This window comes from Gadus chalcogrammus, chromosome 16 (assembly GCF_026213295.1).
Source record: "Gadus chalcogrammus isolate NIFS_2021 chromosome 16, NIFS_Gcha_1.0, whole genome shotgun sequence".
NCBI lineage: Eukaryota > Metazoa > Chordata > Actinopteri > Gadiformes > Gadidae > Gadus > Gadus chalcogrammus.
The window spans coordinates 2,664-19,351 of record NC_079427.1 but is presented as its reverse complement, the minus strand read 5'-3'; the positions used below and the strand labels follow the sequence as shown (position 1 = coordinate 19,351).

At 48.3% G+C, this 16,688-nt stretch overlaps 1 protein-coding gene across 1 annotated transcript in view; it reads left to right on the top strand.

The window, feature by feature from the left end:
- Positions 1-16,480, top strand: part of atp2b3a (ATPase plasma membrane Ca2+ transporting 3a) — a 36,389-nt gene extending 19,909 nt beyond the window's left edge. The window contains exons 9-21 of the mRNA XM_056612285.1: positions 319-561; positions 3,223-3,464; positions 3,987-4,221; positions 5,889-6,068; positions 6,154-6,241; positions 7,078-7,184; positions 9,042-9,233; positions 9,365-9,578; positions 10,021-10,232; positions 10,611-10,718; positions 11,003-11,185; positions 12,933-13,019; positions 16,040-16,480. Coding sequence (XP_056468260.1) covers positions 319-561; positions 3,223-3,464; positions 3,987-4,221; positions 5,889-6,068; positions 6,154-6,241; positions 7,078-7,184; positions 9,042-9,233; positions 9,365-9,578; positions 10,021-10,232; positions 10,611-10,718; positions 11,003-11,185; positions 12,933-13,019; positions 16,040-16,480 — 2,532 coding nt within the window. The remainder of the gene's footprint in view (positions 1-318; positions 562-3,222; positions 3,465-3,986; positions 4,222-5,888; positions 6,069-6,153; positions 6,242-7,077; positions 7,185-9,041; positions 9,234-9,364; positions 9,579-10,020; positions 10,233-10,610; positions 10,719-11,002; positions 11,186-12,932; positions 13,020-16,039) is intronic.
- Positions 16,481-16,688: the final 208 nt, after the last annotated feature.

Here is a 16,688-nt window from a genome sequence, read left to right as displayed (position 1 = left end):
TATTATTATTAGCTAACGACAGCTAGTTAACACCATAAAGTTAGCTAACAACAGCTAGTTAACACCATAAAGTTAGCTAACCACAGCTGGTTAACACCATAAAGTTAACTAACGACAGCTAGTTAACACCATATAGTTAGCTAACGACAGCTAGTTAACACCATACTACACCATATTAAGCTAACCAGTAACGCCATATAAAGACAAATAAAGCTTGCTAACCACTGCTTAACACCATATATAGCTAGCTAACTAGGGCTAGTTAGCATCAAAATTAAGCTAGCTAACTATATCTCAACATCGTTCATTTCCCTCAAGAAAATGATGAAGGACAACAACCTGGTACGGCACCTGGACGCCTGCGAGACCATGGGCAACGCCACGGCCATCTGCTCGGACAAGACGGGCACGCTGACCACCAACCGCATGACGGCCGTGCAGCTCTACGTCTGCGACCACCACTTCCCCACCATCCCCGAGCCAGAGCAGGTCCACGCCAAGGCACTGGAGCTGCTGGTGGCCTCCATCTCCGTCAACAGCGCCTACACCTCCAAGATCATGGTAGGGGGAGCGGGCTGGGAGGGAGGGGTACCTCCGCGGGGCGTGGGGGTGTTGGGATCCAGGCCTGAGGGCCTGATGGGTGCACGTTAAGGGTTTAACGGTACACTGAAGTCACGGTTCGGTTCATACCTCGGTTCAGACATCACGGTTCGGTACGAGTTCGGTACAATGAAGGGAAAAGAAAAAACAAAAATGCAGAAGGCAATTCTTATTTATTGGAGGTTGTACCAACTTGTGTCGTACAGTCTCTCCCCTGAGATAGCTGCAACAGCCTGAACTGTGTAATCTAATATGTAAACAGTAAACAATAAGTAGTACCCCACAACACCTCCAGAGTCCATCTGTAACTTGTAAACAAAATTAGGAAAATTCAGCATGTCTTACTGATGAAAGTGCAAAATACACAGAATTTGCGCATTTCCACCGGAGGGTGCGGGTCGGTTCGGTTCGGCTTGGTGGAGTAGTCAAGGTGCGTTTCGGCGCAGCTCAGTTACGGCTTGCGTTTCCACCGCCGACAGTACCCTTATGGTAGGGGGAGGGTTAAACCGGGTCGCGATAGCCGAGGCAGCTACGTTAGCATTGTGACCTCATGGCTGCCTGACACAGTGTAGCCTGCTAATAAATCCAAGGAAAAAGAAGAACTCGCACAATGAACAAAGATCAACAATGTAGGACGTCCAAGAAGGTCGGCAAACTTTTGTGCGACATTTTCTTCAATAAACAAAGCTTTCGCCGTTGTCCAGAAATACCTCGCGGATAATGTGTTTGTTTATTATCCCCCTGTCTCACGGAAATGTGATTCTGTCGACCAATCAACGGACCGGACGGCGTGTGTAGCTCGAACTTTCCGGCACCCTTTCAGGGGTCTCAGTTGTCCCTGAAGGTCGCGTATCTTACATTAGTTCGGCATTATATTAATTAATTTGCACGCCAGTTTAATTTAATTTTATACTGTGTATTCTCTGTGTAAATCTATGCACCGAACCGTGTCGTCCGTACCGATTAGATTCAATACGAATACACGTATCGTTACACCCCTAGTATACGTGTACGGGGAAGGAACGCGGTTACAATATGATCTCCACACTATCATTATACTAACCTGGGGGGTGTACCTCCGCCTGGCGGGGCGTGTTGGGGTCCAGGCCTTACTAATATTACACCAACACACTAATATTACACTAACACACTAATATTACACTAACACACTAACATTACACTAACACACTAACATTACACTAACACAGAAACATTACACTAACACACTAACACACTAACATTACACTAACACACTAATATTACACTAACACACTAACATTACACTAACACACTAACATTACACTAACACAGAAACATAACACTAACACAGAAACATTACACTCACACAGAAACATTACACTAAAACACTAACATTACACTAACACACTAACATTACACTAACACACTAACATTACACTAACACAGAAACATTACACTCACACAGAAACATTACACTAAAACACTAACATTACACTAACACACTAACACACTGACATTACACTAACACACTAACATTACACTAACACACTAACACACTACCATTACACCAACACGCTACCACTACACCAACACGCTACCACTACACCAACACACTACCACTACACCAACATGCTACCACTACACCAACACGCTACCACTACACCAACACGCTACCATTACACCAACACACTACCATTACACCAACACGCTACCATTACACCAACACGCTACCATTACACCAACACGCTACCACTACACCAACACGCTACCATTACACCAACACGCTACATTACACCAACACGCTACCACTACACCAACACGCTACCATTACACCAACACGCTACCATTACACCAACACGCTACCATTACACCAACACGCTACCATTACACCAACACGCTACCATTACACCAACACGCTACCACTACACCAACACGCTTCCACTACACCAACACGCTACCATTACACCAACACGCTACCACTACACCAACACGCTTCCACTACACCAACACGCTACCATTACACCAACACGCTACCATTACACCAACACGCTACCATTACACCAACACGCTACATTACACCAACACGCTACATTACACCAACACGCTACCACTACACCAACACGCTACCATTACACCAACACGCTACCATTACACCAACACGCTACATTACACCAACACGCTACCACTACACCAACACGCTACCATTACACCAACACGCTACCACTACACCAACACGCTACCATTACACCAACACGCTACATTACACCAACACGCTACCATTACACCAACACGCTACATTACACCAACACGTTACCATTACACCAACACCCTACATTACACCAACACGCTACATTACACCAACACGCTACATTACACCAACACGCTACCATTACACCAACACGCTACCACTACACCAACACGCTACCACTACACCAACACGCTTCCACTACACCAACACGCTACCATTACACCAACACGCTACCACTACACCAACACGCTACCATTACACCAACACGCTACCACTACACCAACACGCTACCATTACACCAACACGCTACCATTACACCAACACGCTACATTACACCAACACGCTACATTACACCAACACGCTACATTACACCAACCTGCGTCTCGCCCACCCAGCCCCCGGATCAGGAGGGGGGGCTGCCCAAGCAGGTGGGCAACAAGACGGAGTGTGCCCTGCTGGGGCTGGTGCTCAGCCTGAAGCGCGACTACGTCCCCATCCGGGAGCAGATCCCCGAGGAGAAGCTCTACAAGGTGTTCACCTTCAACTCCGTCCGCAAGTCCATGAGCACGGTGGTGCAGCTTCCCGACCGCTCCTTCCGCCTGTACAGCAAGGGCGCCTCCGAGATCCTGCTCAAGAAGTCAGTGCTCCACAAGCCTGTTACATTATGGGATGTTATCGATGGGTTACTATGGGCGTCCACCTTGATTCCTATGTTGTGGTAGGTTTAGTCGTATCTGAGTGTAATCAACCTTTCAAACGACTAAGAACTTGGACGTCCTAGAAATGCGGTCCTGACCTCCTCTAATGCAGGACCGTACTGTCTACCAACAGAGGCGTTTGTATAACATCAATGATAATGATAAGATGGATACTTTAAATTAGTAGAAATAAGATTTGAAACGCAACAACATTCAACCACAAAATAATATTGTGCAGGTTAAAATATTACATTTTCTTCTTGGGTTTTGGTAGGAAAAAATGCTAACTGCAAGGCTAAGCCCTGTGTGTGTGTGTGTGTGTGTGTGTGTGTGTGTGTGTGTGTGTGTTTGTGTGTGTGTGTGTGTGTGTGTGTGTGTGTGTGTGTGTGTGTGTGTGTGTGTGTGTGTGTGTGTCTGTGTGTGTGTCTGTGTGTGTGTGTGTGTGTGTGTGTGCCTCCCAGGTGCTCCACAATCATGGACGCCGCCGGGGAGCTGAGGAACTTCAAGCGCGCCGACCGGGATAAGATGGTGAAGAAGGTGATCGAGCCGATGGCGTGCGAGGGCCTGCGGACCATCTGCGTGGCGTTCCGCGACCTCCCCGCGACCCCCGAGCCCGACTGGGAGGACGAGGCCGACATCCTGACCAACCTGTCCTGCATCGGTGTGGTCGGCATCGAGGACCCCGTCCGCCCCGAGGTCCGACGGCCGGGACGATGAGTCTGCTCATGGTCTCGTGTGTTCATGGTCTCATGGTCTCGTGTGTTCATGGTCTCATGTGTTCATGGTCTCATGGTCTCATGTGTTCATGGTCTCATGGTCTCATGTGTTCATGGTCTCATGGTCTCATGTGTTCATGGGACCATGGTCGCATGTGTTCATGGGACCATGTGTTCATGGTCTCATGTGTTCATGGTCTCATGTGTTCATGGGACCATATGTTCATGGTCTCATGTGTTCATGGTCTCATGGTCTCATGTGTTCATTGGAGCATGTGTTCATGGTCTCATGTGTTCATTGGAGCATGTGTTCATGGGACCATGTGTTCATGGTCTCATGTGTTCATGGTCTCATGGTCTCATGTGTTCATGGTCTCATGTGTTCATGGTCTCATGTGTTCATGGGACCATGTGTTCATGGTCTCATGTGTTCATGGTCTCATGGTCTCATGTGTTCATGGGACCATGTGTTCATGGTCTCATGTTCTCATGTGTTCATGGGACCATATGTTCATGGTCTCATGTGTTCATGGGACCATGGTCTCATGTGTTCATGTTCTCATGTGTTCATGGTCTCATGCGTTCATGGGACCATGTGTTTATGGTCTCATGGTCTCATGTGTTCATGGGACCATGTGTTCATGGTCTCATGTGTTCATGGTCTCATGTGTTCATTGGACCATGTGTTCATGTTCTCATGTGTTCATGGTCTCATGTGTTCATGAGACCATGTGTTTATGGTCTCACGGTCTAATGTGTTCATGGTCTCATGTGTTCATGACGCCATGGACACATGAGACCATGAACACATGGTGGCATGAACACATGAATGCAGAGGGTGAATGTATGAGTTTTTCTGGCTATTCTTTGGTTAGATTATTTTTACTATCTGTACTTTCTGTGACACTCTAATTTCCCATCTGGGATTATTCAACTTTACATTTTCTATATATCTTATGGGTCTATATTCTGTTAAATTTCAGCCATATCTAAGTATTGTCATTATTGTTTCAAGAAGTTAAACTGCAAGTGATATTTATCAATTTTTCTGGCTCTTTTGTGGCTTCTTTTGGTATTGAATTGACATCATCATCATACTTTAGTTATTGAAAGATGGGATACTTTCCAGTAAGCATTGAAGTATTTTCTAAGCAGTATTCTAGTATTGCCTATGTTCCATCCTTTGAGCAATTTTTGAGAATAATTGTTGCCTTATACTTTCACCATTAACATAGCGCAAGTGCATAATTTCACTCCAAAGTCCAATTAAAATCTTCCCTGTATGGCTTAAGGCAATAGCACAAAGCTAGGCAAATTAACCTAGATTCATAATACTCTTAATAATAATAATCTCTTAGTTGTGCCACAGAAGTGAGAAGTAAAAAACGTTTGACTTTCAAGTGTAGATGCAGCTGTATTTTTGCTGCTGTTCTATGTGTGTATCTATTTGTAGTTTTCATTCTTATTTAAATGTTGTACTTCTCTTCATCACTGTCCTGTACGTTCTGCACTGGTTTCATAAAGTACATCTGATCTTATCTTAGAAACACCAAACGCTAAATATATAAGCTAGAGTCGTATTTCACCATGGCAACTGATGACAATCCTCTCCTCCTCGTCCTCCTCTTCCTCCTCTTCCTCCTCCAGGTCCCGGATGCCATCAAGATGTGCCAGCGCGCTGGGATCACCGTGCGCATGGTTACCGGCGACAACATCAACACGGCGCGCGCCATCGCCGGCAAGTGCGGCATCATCCAACCGGGTGACGACTTCCTGTGCATGGAGGGCAAGGACTTCAACCGGCGAATCAGGAACGAGAAGGGCGAGGTAGGTGGAGTCAGCGTGGCTCGCATCTTCACGACCCCTGGAGACGGTTTGAAGGTCGCTAACAAGCCTCTCCGTGATCCAACAGATCGAGCAGGAGCGCATCGACAAGATCTGGCCCAAACTGCGGGTCCTGGCACGTTCCTCGCCCTCCGACAAATACATCCTGGTGAAAGGTACTTGGATACTGGGACTGGTCCGGTACTGATACTGGGACTGGTCCGGTACTGATACTGGGACTGGTCCGGTACTGATACTGGGAATGGTCCAGCACTGATACTGGGACTGGTCCGGCACTGATACTGGGACTGGTCCGGTACTGATACTGGGACTGGTCCGGTACTGATACTGGGACTGGTCCAGCACTGATACTGGGACTGGTCCGGCACTGATACTGGGCCGTGTGGGATGAACAGAAAGATACAAAGAACACCATGTTCACAAAATACTAACATATTATAACAAAATAGTAATCCATAATAATATTGTACTTCTTCATACCCGGCAAAATGGAAGTCTTATGGTTTGTGTGAAAGTTCTTTCATCACAACTTCTATTTGATTGAGATCATAAAGACTGTACTAACGTTTAGGCTCTGCTCTCAGGGCTGGGGCCAGGGCTGACCATAACCCTGACCCTGACCTCTGAATGTTAGGGCTAACCCCAACCCTGACCCTAACCCTGACCTCTGGTTGTTGAGGATATGGCTGACCCTGACCCTAACCCTAACCCTAACCGTAACCGTAACCGTAACCCCAGCCCTGACCCTTACCCTGACCCTGTGTGTGTGCCTCCCCTCCCAGGTATCATAGAGAGCACGTGATCCTGACCCTGACCCTAACCCCAGCCCTGACCCTGTGTGTGTGCCTCCCCTCCCAGGTATCATAGAGAGCACGTGACCCTGACCCTGACCCTAACCCTAACCCCAGCCCTGACCCCGTGTGTGTGCCTCCCCTCCCAGGTATCATAGAGAGCACGTGACCCTGACCCCTGACCCTGTCTCCCCTCCCAGGTATCATAGAGAGCACGGCGCTGGAGCAGCGGCAGGTGGTGGCCGTGACCGGGGACGGCACCAACGACGGGCCCGCCCTGAAGAAGGCCGACGTGGGCTTCGCCATGGTGAGACCAGGCTAACTCTAAGCGCGTCAGAACGCAGGGGTTCATAGGAGTTCATACTATAAATAGACGAGGCAAGTGACAGGAGACACTTTTATTCCTCGTTTGCTGGATTTATGGCACAAAGCTTATTTTGACCTGATTTCAAGCAGTTTCTTTTAACTGCCGGCTGACAATTACAACACAATTGACCGCTATTTATTTGTTCTGTCTGCTCAGTTTGCCCTTTCAGAATCAGAATACAGAATCCTTTTATTTGGCATTACACACTTTACAACGAAATTGTAGCAGCATCCAAGTATAAACACCTCATAAAAACAGTAAGAATAAAAAGTACAAGGCAGTAGTGCAATGTACACATAAAATAATAAATAGATGATATCTACACTGTTTTACAATAATTGCACATTGTCCTTTAACTTTTCATTCTGTAAAACACTGTCAGCCTGCCCTGAATACGGCTCCATCCTGTAAACACTGTCAGCCTGCCCTGATACGGCTCCATCCTGTAAACGCTGACAGCCTGCTCTGAATACGGCTCCATCCTGTAAACGCTGACAGCCTGCCCTGAATACGGCTCCATCCTGTAAACACTGTCAGCCTGCCCTGATACGGCTCCATCCTGTAAACGCTGACAGCCTGCTCTGAATACGGCTCCATCCTGTAAACGCTGACAGCCTGCTCTGATAAGGCTCCATCCTGTAAACACTGACAGCCTGCCCTGAATACGGCTCCATCCTGTAAACACTGACAGCCTGCTCTGATACGGCTCCATCCTGTAAACACTGTCAGCCTTCTCTGAATACGGCTCCATCCTGTAAACACTGTCAGCCTGCTCTGATACGGCTCCATCCTGTAAACACTGACAGCCTGCTCTGAATACGGCTCCATCCTGTAAACACTGTCAGCCTGCTCTGATACGGCTCCATCCTGTAAACGCTGACAGCCTGCCCTGATACGGCTCCATCCTGTAAACACTGTCAGCCTGCCCTGAATACGGCTCCATCCTGTAAACACTGTCAGCCTGCCCTGAATACGGCTCCATCCTGTAAACACTGACAGCCTGCTCTGATACGGCTCCATCCTGTAAACACTGACAGCCTGCTCTGATACGGCTCCATCCTGTAAACAATGACAGCCTGCCCTGATACGGCTCCATCCTGTAAACACTGACAGCCTGCTCTGATACGGCTCCATCCTGTAAACACTGACAGCCTGCCCTGATACGGCTCCATCCTGTAAACACTGTCAGCCTGCTCTGATACGGCTCCATCCTGTAAACACTGACAGCCTGCCCTGATACGGCTCCATCCTGTAAACACTGTCAGCCTGCCCTGATACGGCTCCATCCTGTAAACACTGACAGCCTGCTCTGATACGGCTCCATCCTGTAAACACTGACAGCCTGCCCTGATACGGCTCCATCCTGTAAACACTGACAGCCTGCTCTGATACGGCTCCATCCTGTAAACACTGTCAGCCTGCTCTGATACGGCTCCATCCTGTAAACACTGACAGCCTGCTCTGATACGGCTCCATCCTGTAAACACTGACAGCCTGCTCTGATACGGCTCCATCCTGTAAACACTGACAGCCTGCTCTGATACGGCTCCATCCTGTAAACACTGACAGCCTGCCCTGATACGGCTCCATCCTGTAAACACTGACAGCCTGCTCTGATACGGCTCCATCCTGTAAACACTGACAGCCTGCTCTGATACGGCTCCATCCTGTAAACACTGTCAGCCTGCTCTGAATACGGCTCCATCCTGTAAACACTGACAGCCTGCTCTGATACGGCTCCATCCTGTAAACACTGTCAGCCTGCCCTGATACGGCTCCATCCTGTGTGCTGCTCAGGGCATCGCTGGCACCGACGTGGCCAAGGAGGCCTCTGACATCATCCTGACAGACGACAACTTCTCCAGCATCGTGAAGGCGGTGATGTGGGGCCGGAACGTCTACGACAGCATCTCCAAGTTCCTGCAGTTCCAGCTCACCGTCAACATCGTGGCCGTCATCGTGGCCTTCTGCGGGGCCTGCATCACCCAGGTGAACCTTCAGACACGTTATGATACATATCACCGACCCTCATGGGGCATGGCGGGGAGGCCCCCTGCTCGAGGGGGCCTTCACACGCCCCTGCCCTTGGGTCCTTCCAATAAGGTCTGTCTCTCCCCCAGGACTCCCCGCTGAAGGCGGTGCAGATGCTGTGGGTCAACCTCATCATGGACACCTTCGCCTCGCTGGCCCTGGCCACGGAGCCGCCCACAGAGTCCCTGCTGTTGAGGAAGCCCTACGGACGCAACAACCCCCTGATCTCCAGAACCATGCTGAAGAACATCCTGGGTCACAGCGCCTACCAGCTGGTCATCATCTTCACGCTGCTGTTCGCAGGTGGGCAGGCTGGGGACCCATTACACAGTTTAACACTTTTATCCGACGTTACTTACGGATGCGTTAAGGAGCAGGTAGGGGTAAGTCCTCATGCTCAGGGATTGGTAGACTGGTCAGGGTTCGAGCGCAGAACCTTTTGAGGACAATAATTACATGATTTTCATTTCTTTTATTTCGTTGTGTCATTCAACCGTGACCGAATTTGCATTTAAACGCATAAAGACCATACGGAAATTTAGTTTTTTTAAGCGTCAAAACTTGTATTGACCATTTCATGCAATTCACAAACACTGATATTTAACAGTTCGGCCGATATTAGCCAGAGTATCTCTGTAGCCTAATTCGTACATCAGTGCATCCAAAGGACATAATGAACAGAACAGCCTGGAGTAAGAGTCCCCTTAGCGACCGACATTAACCTGACATGAACGCATCTCCACAGGCGAGAAGATCTTCAACATCGACAGCGGCCGCAACGCCCCACTTCACTCGGCCCCGTCCGAGCACTACACCGTCATCTTCAACACCTTCGTGCTCATGCAGCTCTTCAACGAGATCAACGCCCGCAAGATCCACGGCGAGAGGAACGTGTTCGACGGCATCTTCGCCAACCCCATCTTCTGCTCCATCGTCCTGGGCACCTTCGTGGTGCAGGTGAGGTCACCCCCATCTTCTGCCCCATCACCCTGGGGGGCTGGGGTCCCCCTGCCCCCCCCCCACGAGAGGACAGCTCCTTACCAAGGACCGCTGTGTGTGTGTGTGTGTGTGTGTGTATTATGTATTATCTGTGAGCTTGGCTCGGCGGAAACGTCCACCAGAGGAGTTAATGCTTCATCATGCTTCACGGTAAAGCGTGTGTTGTGTTCTGTTCAGACCGTAATGCTTCATCATGCTTCACGGTAAAGCGTGTGTTGTGTTCTGTTCAGACCGTAATGCTTCATCATGCTTCACGGTAAAGCGTGTGTTGTGTTGTGTTCAGACCGTAATGCTTCATCATGCTTCACGGTAAAGCGTGTGTTGTGTTGTGTTCAGATCGTGATCGTTCAGTTTGGAGGGAAACCGTTCAGCTGCGCCCCGCTCAACGTGGAGCAGTGGTTCTGGTGCCTCTTCATCGGGCTGGGGGAACTCCTGTGGGGACAGGTAGGACCCCTCCCTCAAAGAGAGCCCTGAAGAAACAGTCTGTTCCCAAAGCAAAGGCCCTCTTGCGATTGGCTATTTAATTAATTTGACGTCTCCTGATTGGTTCGTTTTTTCCTTTTAACAACAACAACAACATACAATGTTTACAATAACCATAATAATAATAAACGCTTGGTGTGCACTCACCCACGACCCTATTTTTATTATTATTATCATATGTTGAAAAGCCTTTGCCGGTAGACCTCTGGACTGACGTAGCCCCTTCCTGTTCTGCCCGGCCTCAGGTGGTGACCTCTGTACCAACCAGCCACTTCAAATGCCTGAAGGAGGCGGGACCCGGCACGGGCGCCGACCACAACGAGGACGAGGACATGGCGGACGACGAGGACGAGATCGACCACGCGGAGCGGGAGCTGAGGCGCGGACAGATCCTGTGGTTCAGGGGCCTCAACCGCATCCAGACCCAGGTCGGAGCCCGCGCCGCCTAGCCTAGCGTAGGCCGTCCTACATCACGTCACGCTACGTCATGCCGTGGAACCCCGATGAAGGGGGTTAGAGAATCTAGGCTTTTGGGGTCAACTGAAGGGCCTGGGGGAATTTGACCCAATGGCTGTTGTGTGCGTTCACGTCTCCTTCCATATCTGAAGAACGTACTCGTCCTCACGTCGGTATTTCTGAGCACTGTAATGACTTTTCGTTTCCTAACACAGGAGCCATCGACACAACACTTCTTCTGTATCATATCACAACTTCACTATCACTCATTCACTATCACACGTCTACCACTCATTCACTATCACTCGTTCACTATCACTCATTCACTACCACTCATTCACTATCACACATTCACTATCACTCAATAGTTATTACATCATTATTTCTCATGTCATGTTCCGAAAGAAAAGATATCTATCCAGGGTTGAGAGACAGAAATGTTCCTCAACACTATCTTCCCATAATGGAGGTTAGGGATATGAAATGTTCCTCAACACTATCTTCCCATAATGGAGGTCGAGGATATGAAATGTTCCTCAACACTATCTTCCCATAATGGAGGTTAGGGATATGAAATGTTCCTCAACACTATCTTCCCATAATGGAGGTTAGGGATATGAAATGTTCCTCAACACTATCTTCCCATAATGGAGGTTAGGGATATGAAATGTTCCTCAACACTATCTTCCCATAATGGAGGTTAGGGATATGAAATGTTCCTCAACACTATCTTCCCATAATGGAGGTTAGGGATATGAAATGTTCCTCAACACTATCTTCCCATAATGGAGGTCGAGGGATATGAAATGTTCCTCGGGCTCCGAGCGCACAGGAAGGCCAACACTGATTACGTAAAGGGTTGGTGGGAACATATGGACGGTTTTCCATATGTGTCAGGAAACGGCTCAAAGCACCAGATGTCCTGGGTTTATCGACGTTGTGCTGAAAGGCAGTAGAACCTATATTAAGCCTGGTGAAGACAGCGGCTGTCCGGTTAGAACACTAAGGACCCGTTTGGAGCTGAAGACGAATAATGAGACCTCAGAGCAAAAAATATTTTATTGAATAGTTTATTTAATATTTTTCAATGTCATCTTTGCAGTAACATCAAGTAGCCAGGCTTCAGTTTATGCTGTTAGCCAGTCTGATATTAGTATTAATATTATACATGTGTATTTCTTCACTGTAAAGGACCGGTTCTTGTAGTTTATTTTTCCCCACTGCATGTCCCCAGAGTTTCCCATTCCTACTTTGAGTTCATTAACATTAACACTGACTTTACACCCAATCTCCACCGAGGTAAAGACACCTGCCCTCCAGACTCTGACTCACACACACACAAACACACACACACACACACACACACACACACACACACACACACACACACACACACACACACACACACACACACACACACACACACACACACACACACACACACACACACACACAAACACACACACAGTTATTTGCATTTTAAGTGTAACTTGCTGCCACCCATCCATCCTCTGTCCCACCCTCTGAATCACCTAACAAACGTTTTTATTTGAATGTCTTTCTTTTTGAGGGAATAGATCATCTAAGCTCATGTTTGGTTGATTTTTTTCCACCCACTTCCCCACAACCGCCCGGCAGCGCCACACTGTGGAGACGCCATGTTTGTGTGACATGTGTCATGTGTTCTGTGTTGGGCGCATTTTTCCCTCTATCCACCAGATGGAGGTAGTGAGCAACTTCAAGCGGAGCGGCTCCTTCCAGGGTGCCATGCGTCGCCGTTCCTCCGTGCTCAGCCAGCTCCATGACGTAACCAATATTTCCACCCCCACTCACGTAGTTCTGACAAACGCCAACGCCACCGCGGCGCCCGGGAGTGAGTTTCTGACGTCCCCTCCTCATTCGTTACCGGTTGCACTGCACGCCACGCATGCATGAGTGTGTTGCGGTGTGTGTGTGTGTGTGTGTGTGTGTGTGTGTGTGTGTGTGTGTGTGTGTGTGTGTGTGTGTGTGTGTGTGTGTGTGTGTGTGTGTGTGTGTGTGTGTGTGTGTGTGTGTGTGTGATACAGGACTGTGTGGAGCCACGCTGTTCTTCGCTGAGATCCTCCTCGCCGCTCTCTCTGTGTCGTTCAGTTCTGTCTGTCTGTGCGCTTTGCTGGTTTTGGTTCATGTTCTTGACTCTGTGCCTTAAACCTTTCCTTCACGGCTCCGCCCTGGACTGGCTTTGTTTGCTGCTGCCTGAGCTCCGCTCCAGTGATGATGAGTCACATTGTGGTGTATGATCACTGGGAGTCATGGACCTCACTCTCTTTGTACGCACATCATCCTCATTTATGCACTGAATTAAGTCATTCATTCAATCAAGTCAAGTCATTCATTTATTTCTTGATTAAGATATTCATTAGGCTATTACTAGTCATGCTATTTGTATTGTCTTCTATAATTGGTGGGCAGATGGATTCTGACATAAGAAAAACTCAAATTACATCTTAAAGCTGGCCTGATAGATATCGATTTACTTTCTTTATACTCATTTAACACATTTATTTTATTTCATTGAATTGGATTTACAGGTTTATCAACTACTCACTCATTTGAGTTTCCACCACTACTGTCTTCATTTCCTCATCTCTGCTCAATAACACTTTCTTTCTTCTGTGCCCAGTACTGCTTCTCACTCGCTCCTCTCTGTTTTTATGAGCTAGTGATGTGTGGTTTTTGTGTATGCTGATATGTCCTGTAGCTTATCTTATCTAAGTTTATTGCCACAATCGATCAGTTGAAGTAACTTTGGTGAAACAGTGCAGTTACATTTTAAACCAACCAACACGCATTTAGACCATTTTACAGAATATAGACGTTTCATATGCAGCCGTCGATGGACTTTAGAACAGGTTCCGGTTGGTGTGCTTGCTTTTGATTGGTTATCTCGAGGGTCAGCTATGATGACAGCTTGTCTGTGATTGGTGAAGAGGTGGAGGTGTACGGTAAAAGATCAAGTTATTCCTCCTAAGAAGATTTTTTTAAACTAAATACAAATTGACGATTCAGTGTGTAGTTTAACTGGTTTACATTAGATGGAACGGAGGGAACAAAACGTTGAAATAACCTTCATTGGGTCCTCCCAGTCATGTTATGTTGTGTTGGTCATGTTATGTTGTGTTGGTCATGTTATGTTATGTTGGTCATGTTAGTCTGCACATCAGCTGTCCTACAGGCATGATGCTGTCACCCTGGAGGCGGGCTCTGGAGAGACTCGCTGTCCAATGACGATGCAGCCATTACACGTTTTTCCATCTAGCTTCGCTATCACAGAAACAACAACCAGAATCACATATTACATCAAAATAATACATTACAGCCTAACTAAATGACATCACGTGGCGGACACTATACCCCAATGTTCACTGTTTGGAGATGGTGGATGGTGATGCATCTCGGCTTTGGTGATCACTTACTGTCCCTTTAATGATGTGAGAAAGTGATCGGGCTCTTTGGAAAAACAAGCAGAGGCTCATCCTGCATGTGGCCTGTTAACTTCTGGTTGACTAATAACCAATTCATCCATTTAAGAACACGACATTGGTTCATGTTCTCAGCCAGCTCAATCAGATGCCTGCTGTCAAACAAAACAAAAAGACAAACCTGTGCTTCCTTATTGCTCATCTTGTGCTGCCTGCGATATGTTGCCGTGAATTAGCACACCTAGCCTCCTGTTAGGGTTAGGGTAAGGGTTAGGGTTAGGGTTAACCCTAACCCTAACCCTAACAGGAGGCTAACCTAGCCTCCTGTTAGGGTTAGGGTTAACCCTAACCCTCCCTCCCAGTGGGCCCTCCCAGTGGGCCCTCCCAGTGGGGCCTGGGGCCCTCCCATTGGGCCCTCCCAGTGGGGCCTGGTGCCTTGCCGTCTCTCTGTTACAGCATGGTGGCAGCTCCCTGGCTGTCGCTGCATGCCCACCGTTGTCTTGTTGTTGTTGTTGTTGTTGTTGTTGTTGTTGTTGTTGTTGTTGTTGTTGTTGTTGTTGTTGTTGTCCTGTTGTTGCCCTGTGACTGTCTCTGAGTGCTGTTCTGTGTCCGCTCTCTGTGTGTTCCAGCTGTTCTGGTCACCACTCAGATAACTGGTCAGTGTCCTCCAGTCTGCTCCATTGTCTCTATTGGTGTCCTCTCAGACTCCTCAACAGCCCTTGTAGTGTAGTATGGTGTAGTATAGTATGGTGTAGTGTAGTATGGTGTAGTATAGTATGGTGTAGTGTAGTATAGTATGGTGTAGTGTAGTATGGTGTAGTGTAGTATGGTGTAGTGTAGTATGGTGTAGTGTAGTATGGTGTAGTGTAGTGTAGTATGGTGTAGTGTAGTATGGTGTAGTGTAGTATGGTGTAGTATTGTGTAGTGTAGTTTACGAGTATTATTGGTATAGTTTTCATATTCATTTAGAAAGCCTTAGTGAATAGAAATTGTTTGAAATGTTGAGGGAAAAGAGATAAGACATTTTATTTCTGAATGAGTTCTTAATATGAATGCTTTTTGACTGTTTAAAGAAGCTCTACATGCTAGGCTGCTTTGGGGGTTTCTCTGCCATCTACAGGTTTAAAGTAGTCATGCACAGTAAAAACAAAACAGCTCTTCATAAAAATGGGGTAATTGTTAACCTTTTTTTCTACAATAAGGAAAGTAAAAATAACATCTCACTTAAAGCTATAATTAAGCTTTAATCATGACATGCTATTCCAAGAGCAGCCTAGCCTGTTTTAAACAGGTTTCAATCCCTTCCCTCAGTCCACCCGCTCATCGACCCCCTCCTTGTGTCTCACCATCGCCCCACACCGACAGATGCGAGTGGTGAAAGCGTTCCGCAGCTCGCAGTATAATGACGTCAGGAAGCCCCAATCCAGGAACTCGATCCACGACTTCATGCAACCCCCCGAATGTCTCCCCAACGAATCGGACCGCAGCATTCACTCGATCGACGAGACGGACGAAGACTCGGCCAGCTCTTCCAGCAGAAACCCCGTCGGCTCCTCCCCCGCCCCCGTCGGCTCCTCCCCCGACCCCGTCGGCTCCTCCCCCGACCCCGCGCTCACCCCGACCTCGCCCCGGCCCCAGCCTCCCCCCCGCCCCCGCCGCAGCTCTCGGCCCAACACCCGCCAGCAGAGCCTGCCCGCCGTCCTCAACTGCAACAACAACAACGGCAGCACCGAGGCCGCGGCCGCCACCCGCCACGCCCCCAACGCCGCCCGCCCCCGCCCCCCCAGCGCTGAGACGTGGTTGTAACTCCAGCGCTGAACCCGGGCTCAAAACGGCGTTCACCGCGACCCCCTCCCCCGCTCCCAGTCTGCGGTGGGACGTGAACCAGACAATGGTGGGAGAAAAATGCGGGGGAGGGGGGAAGGAGGGTGAGGGGAGAGCATTACTCCGAGTGTTACTCTGAAGGACTTTAGTACGACGGATAATCAATGGATCTGCTTTAATGTTGCCCCCC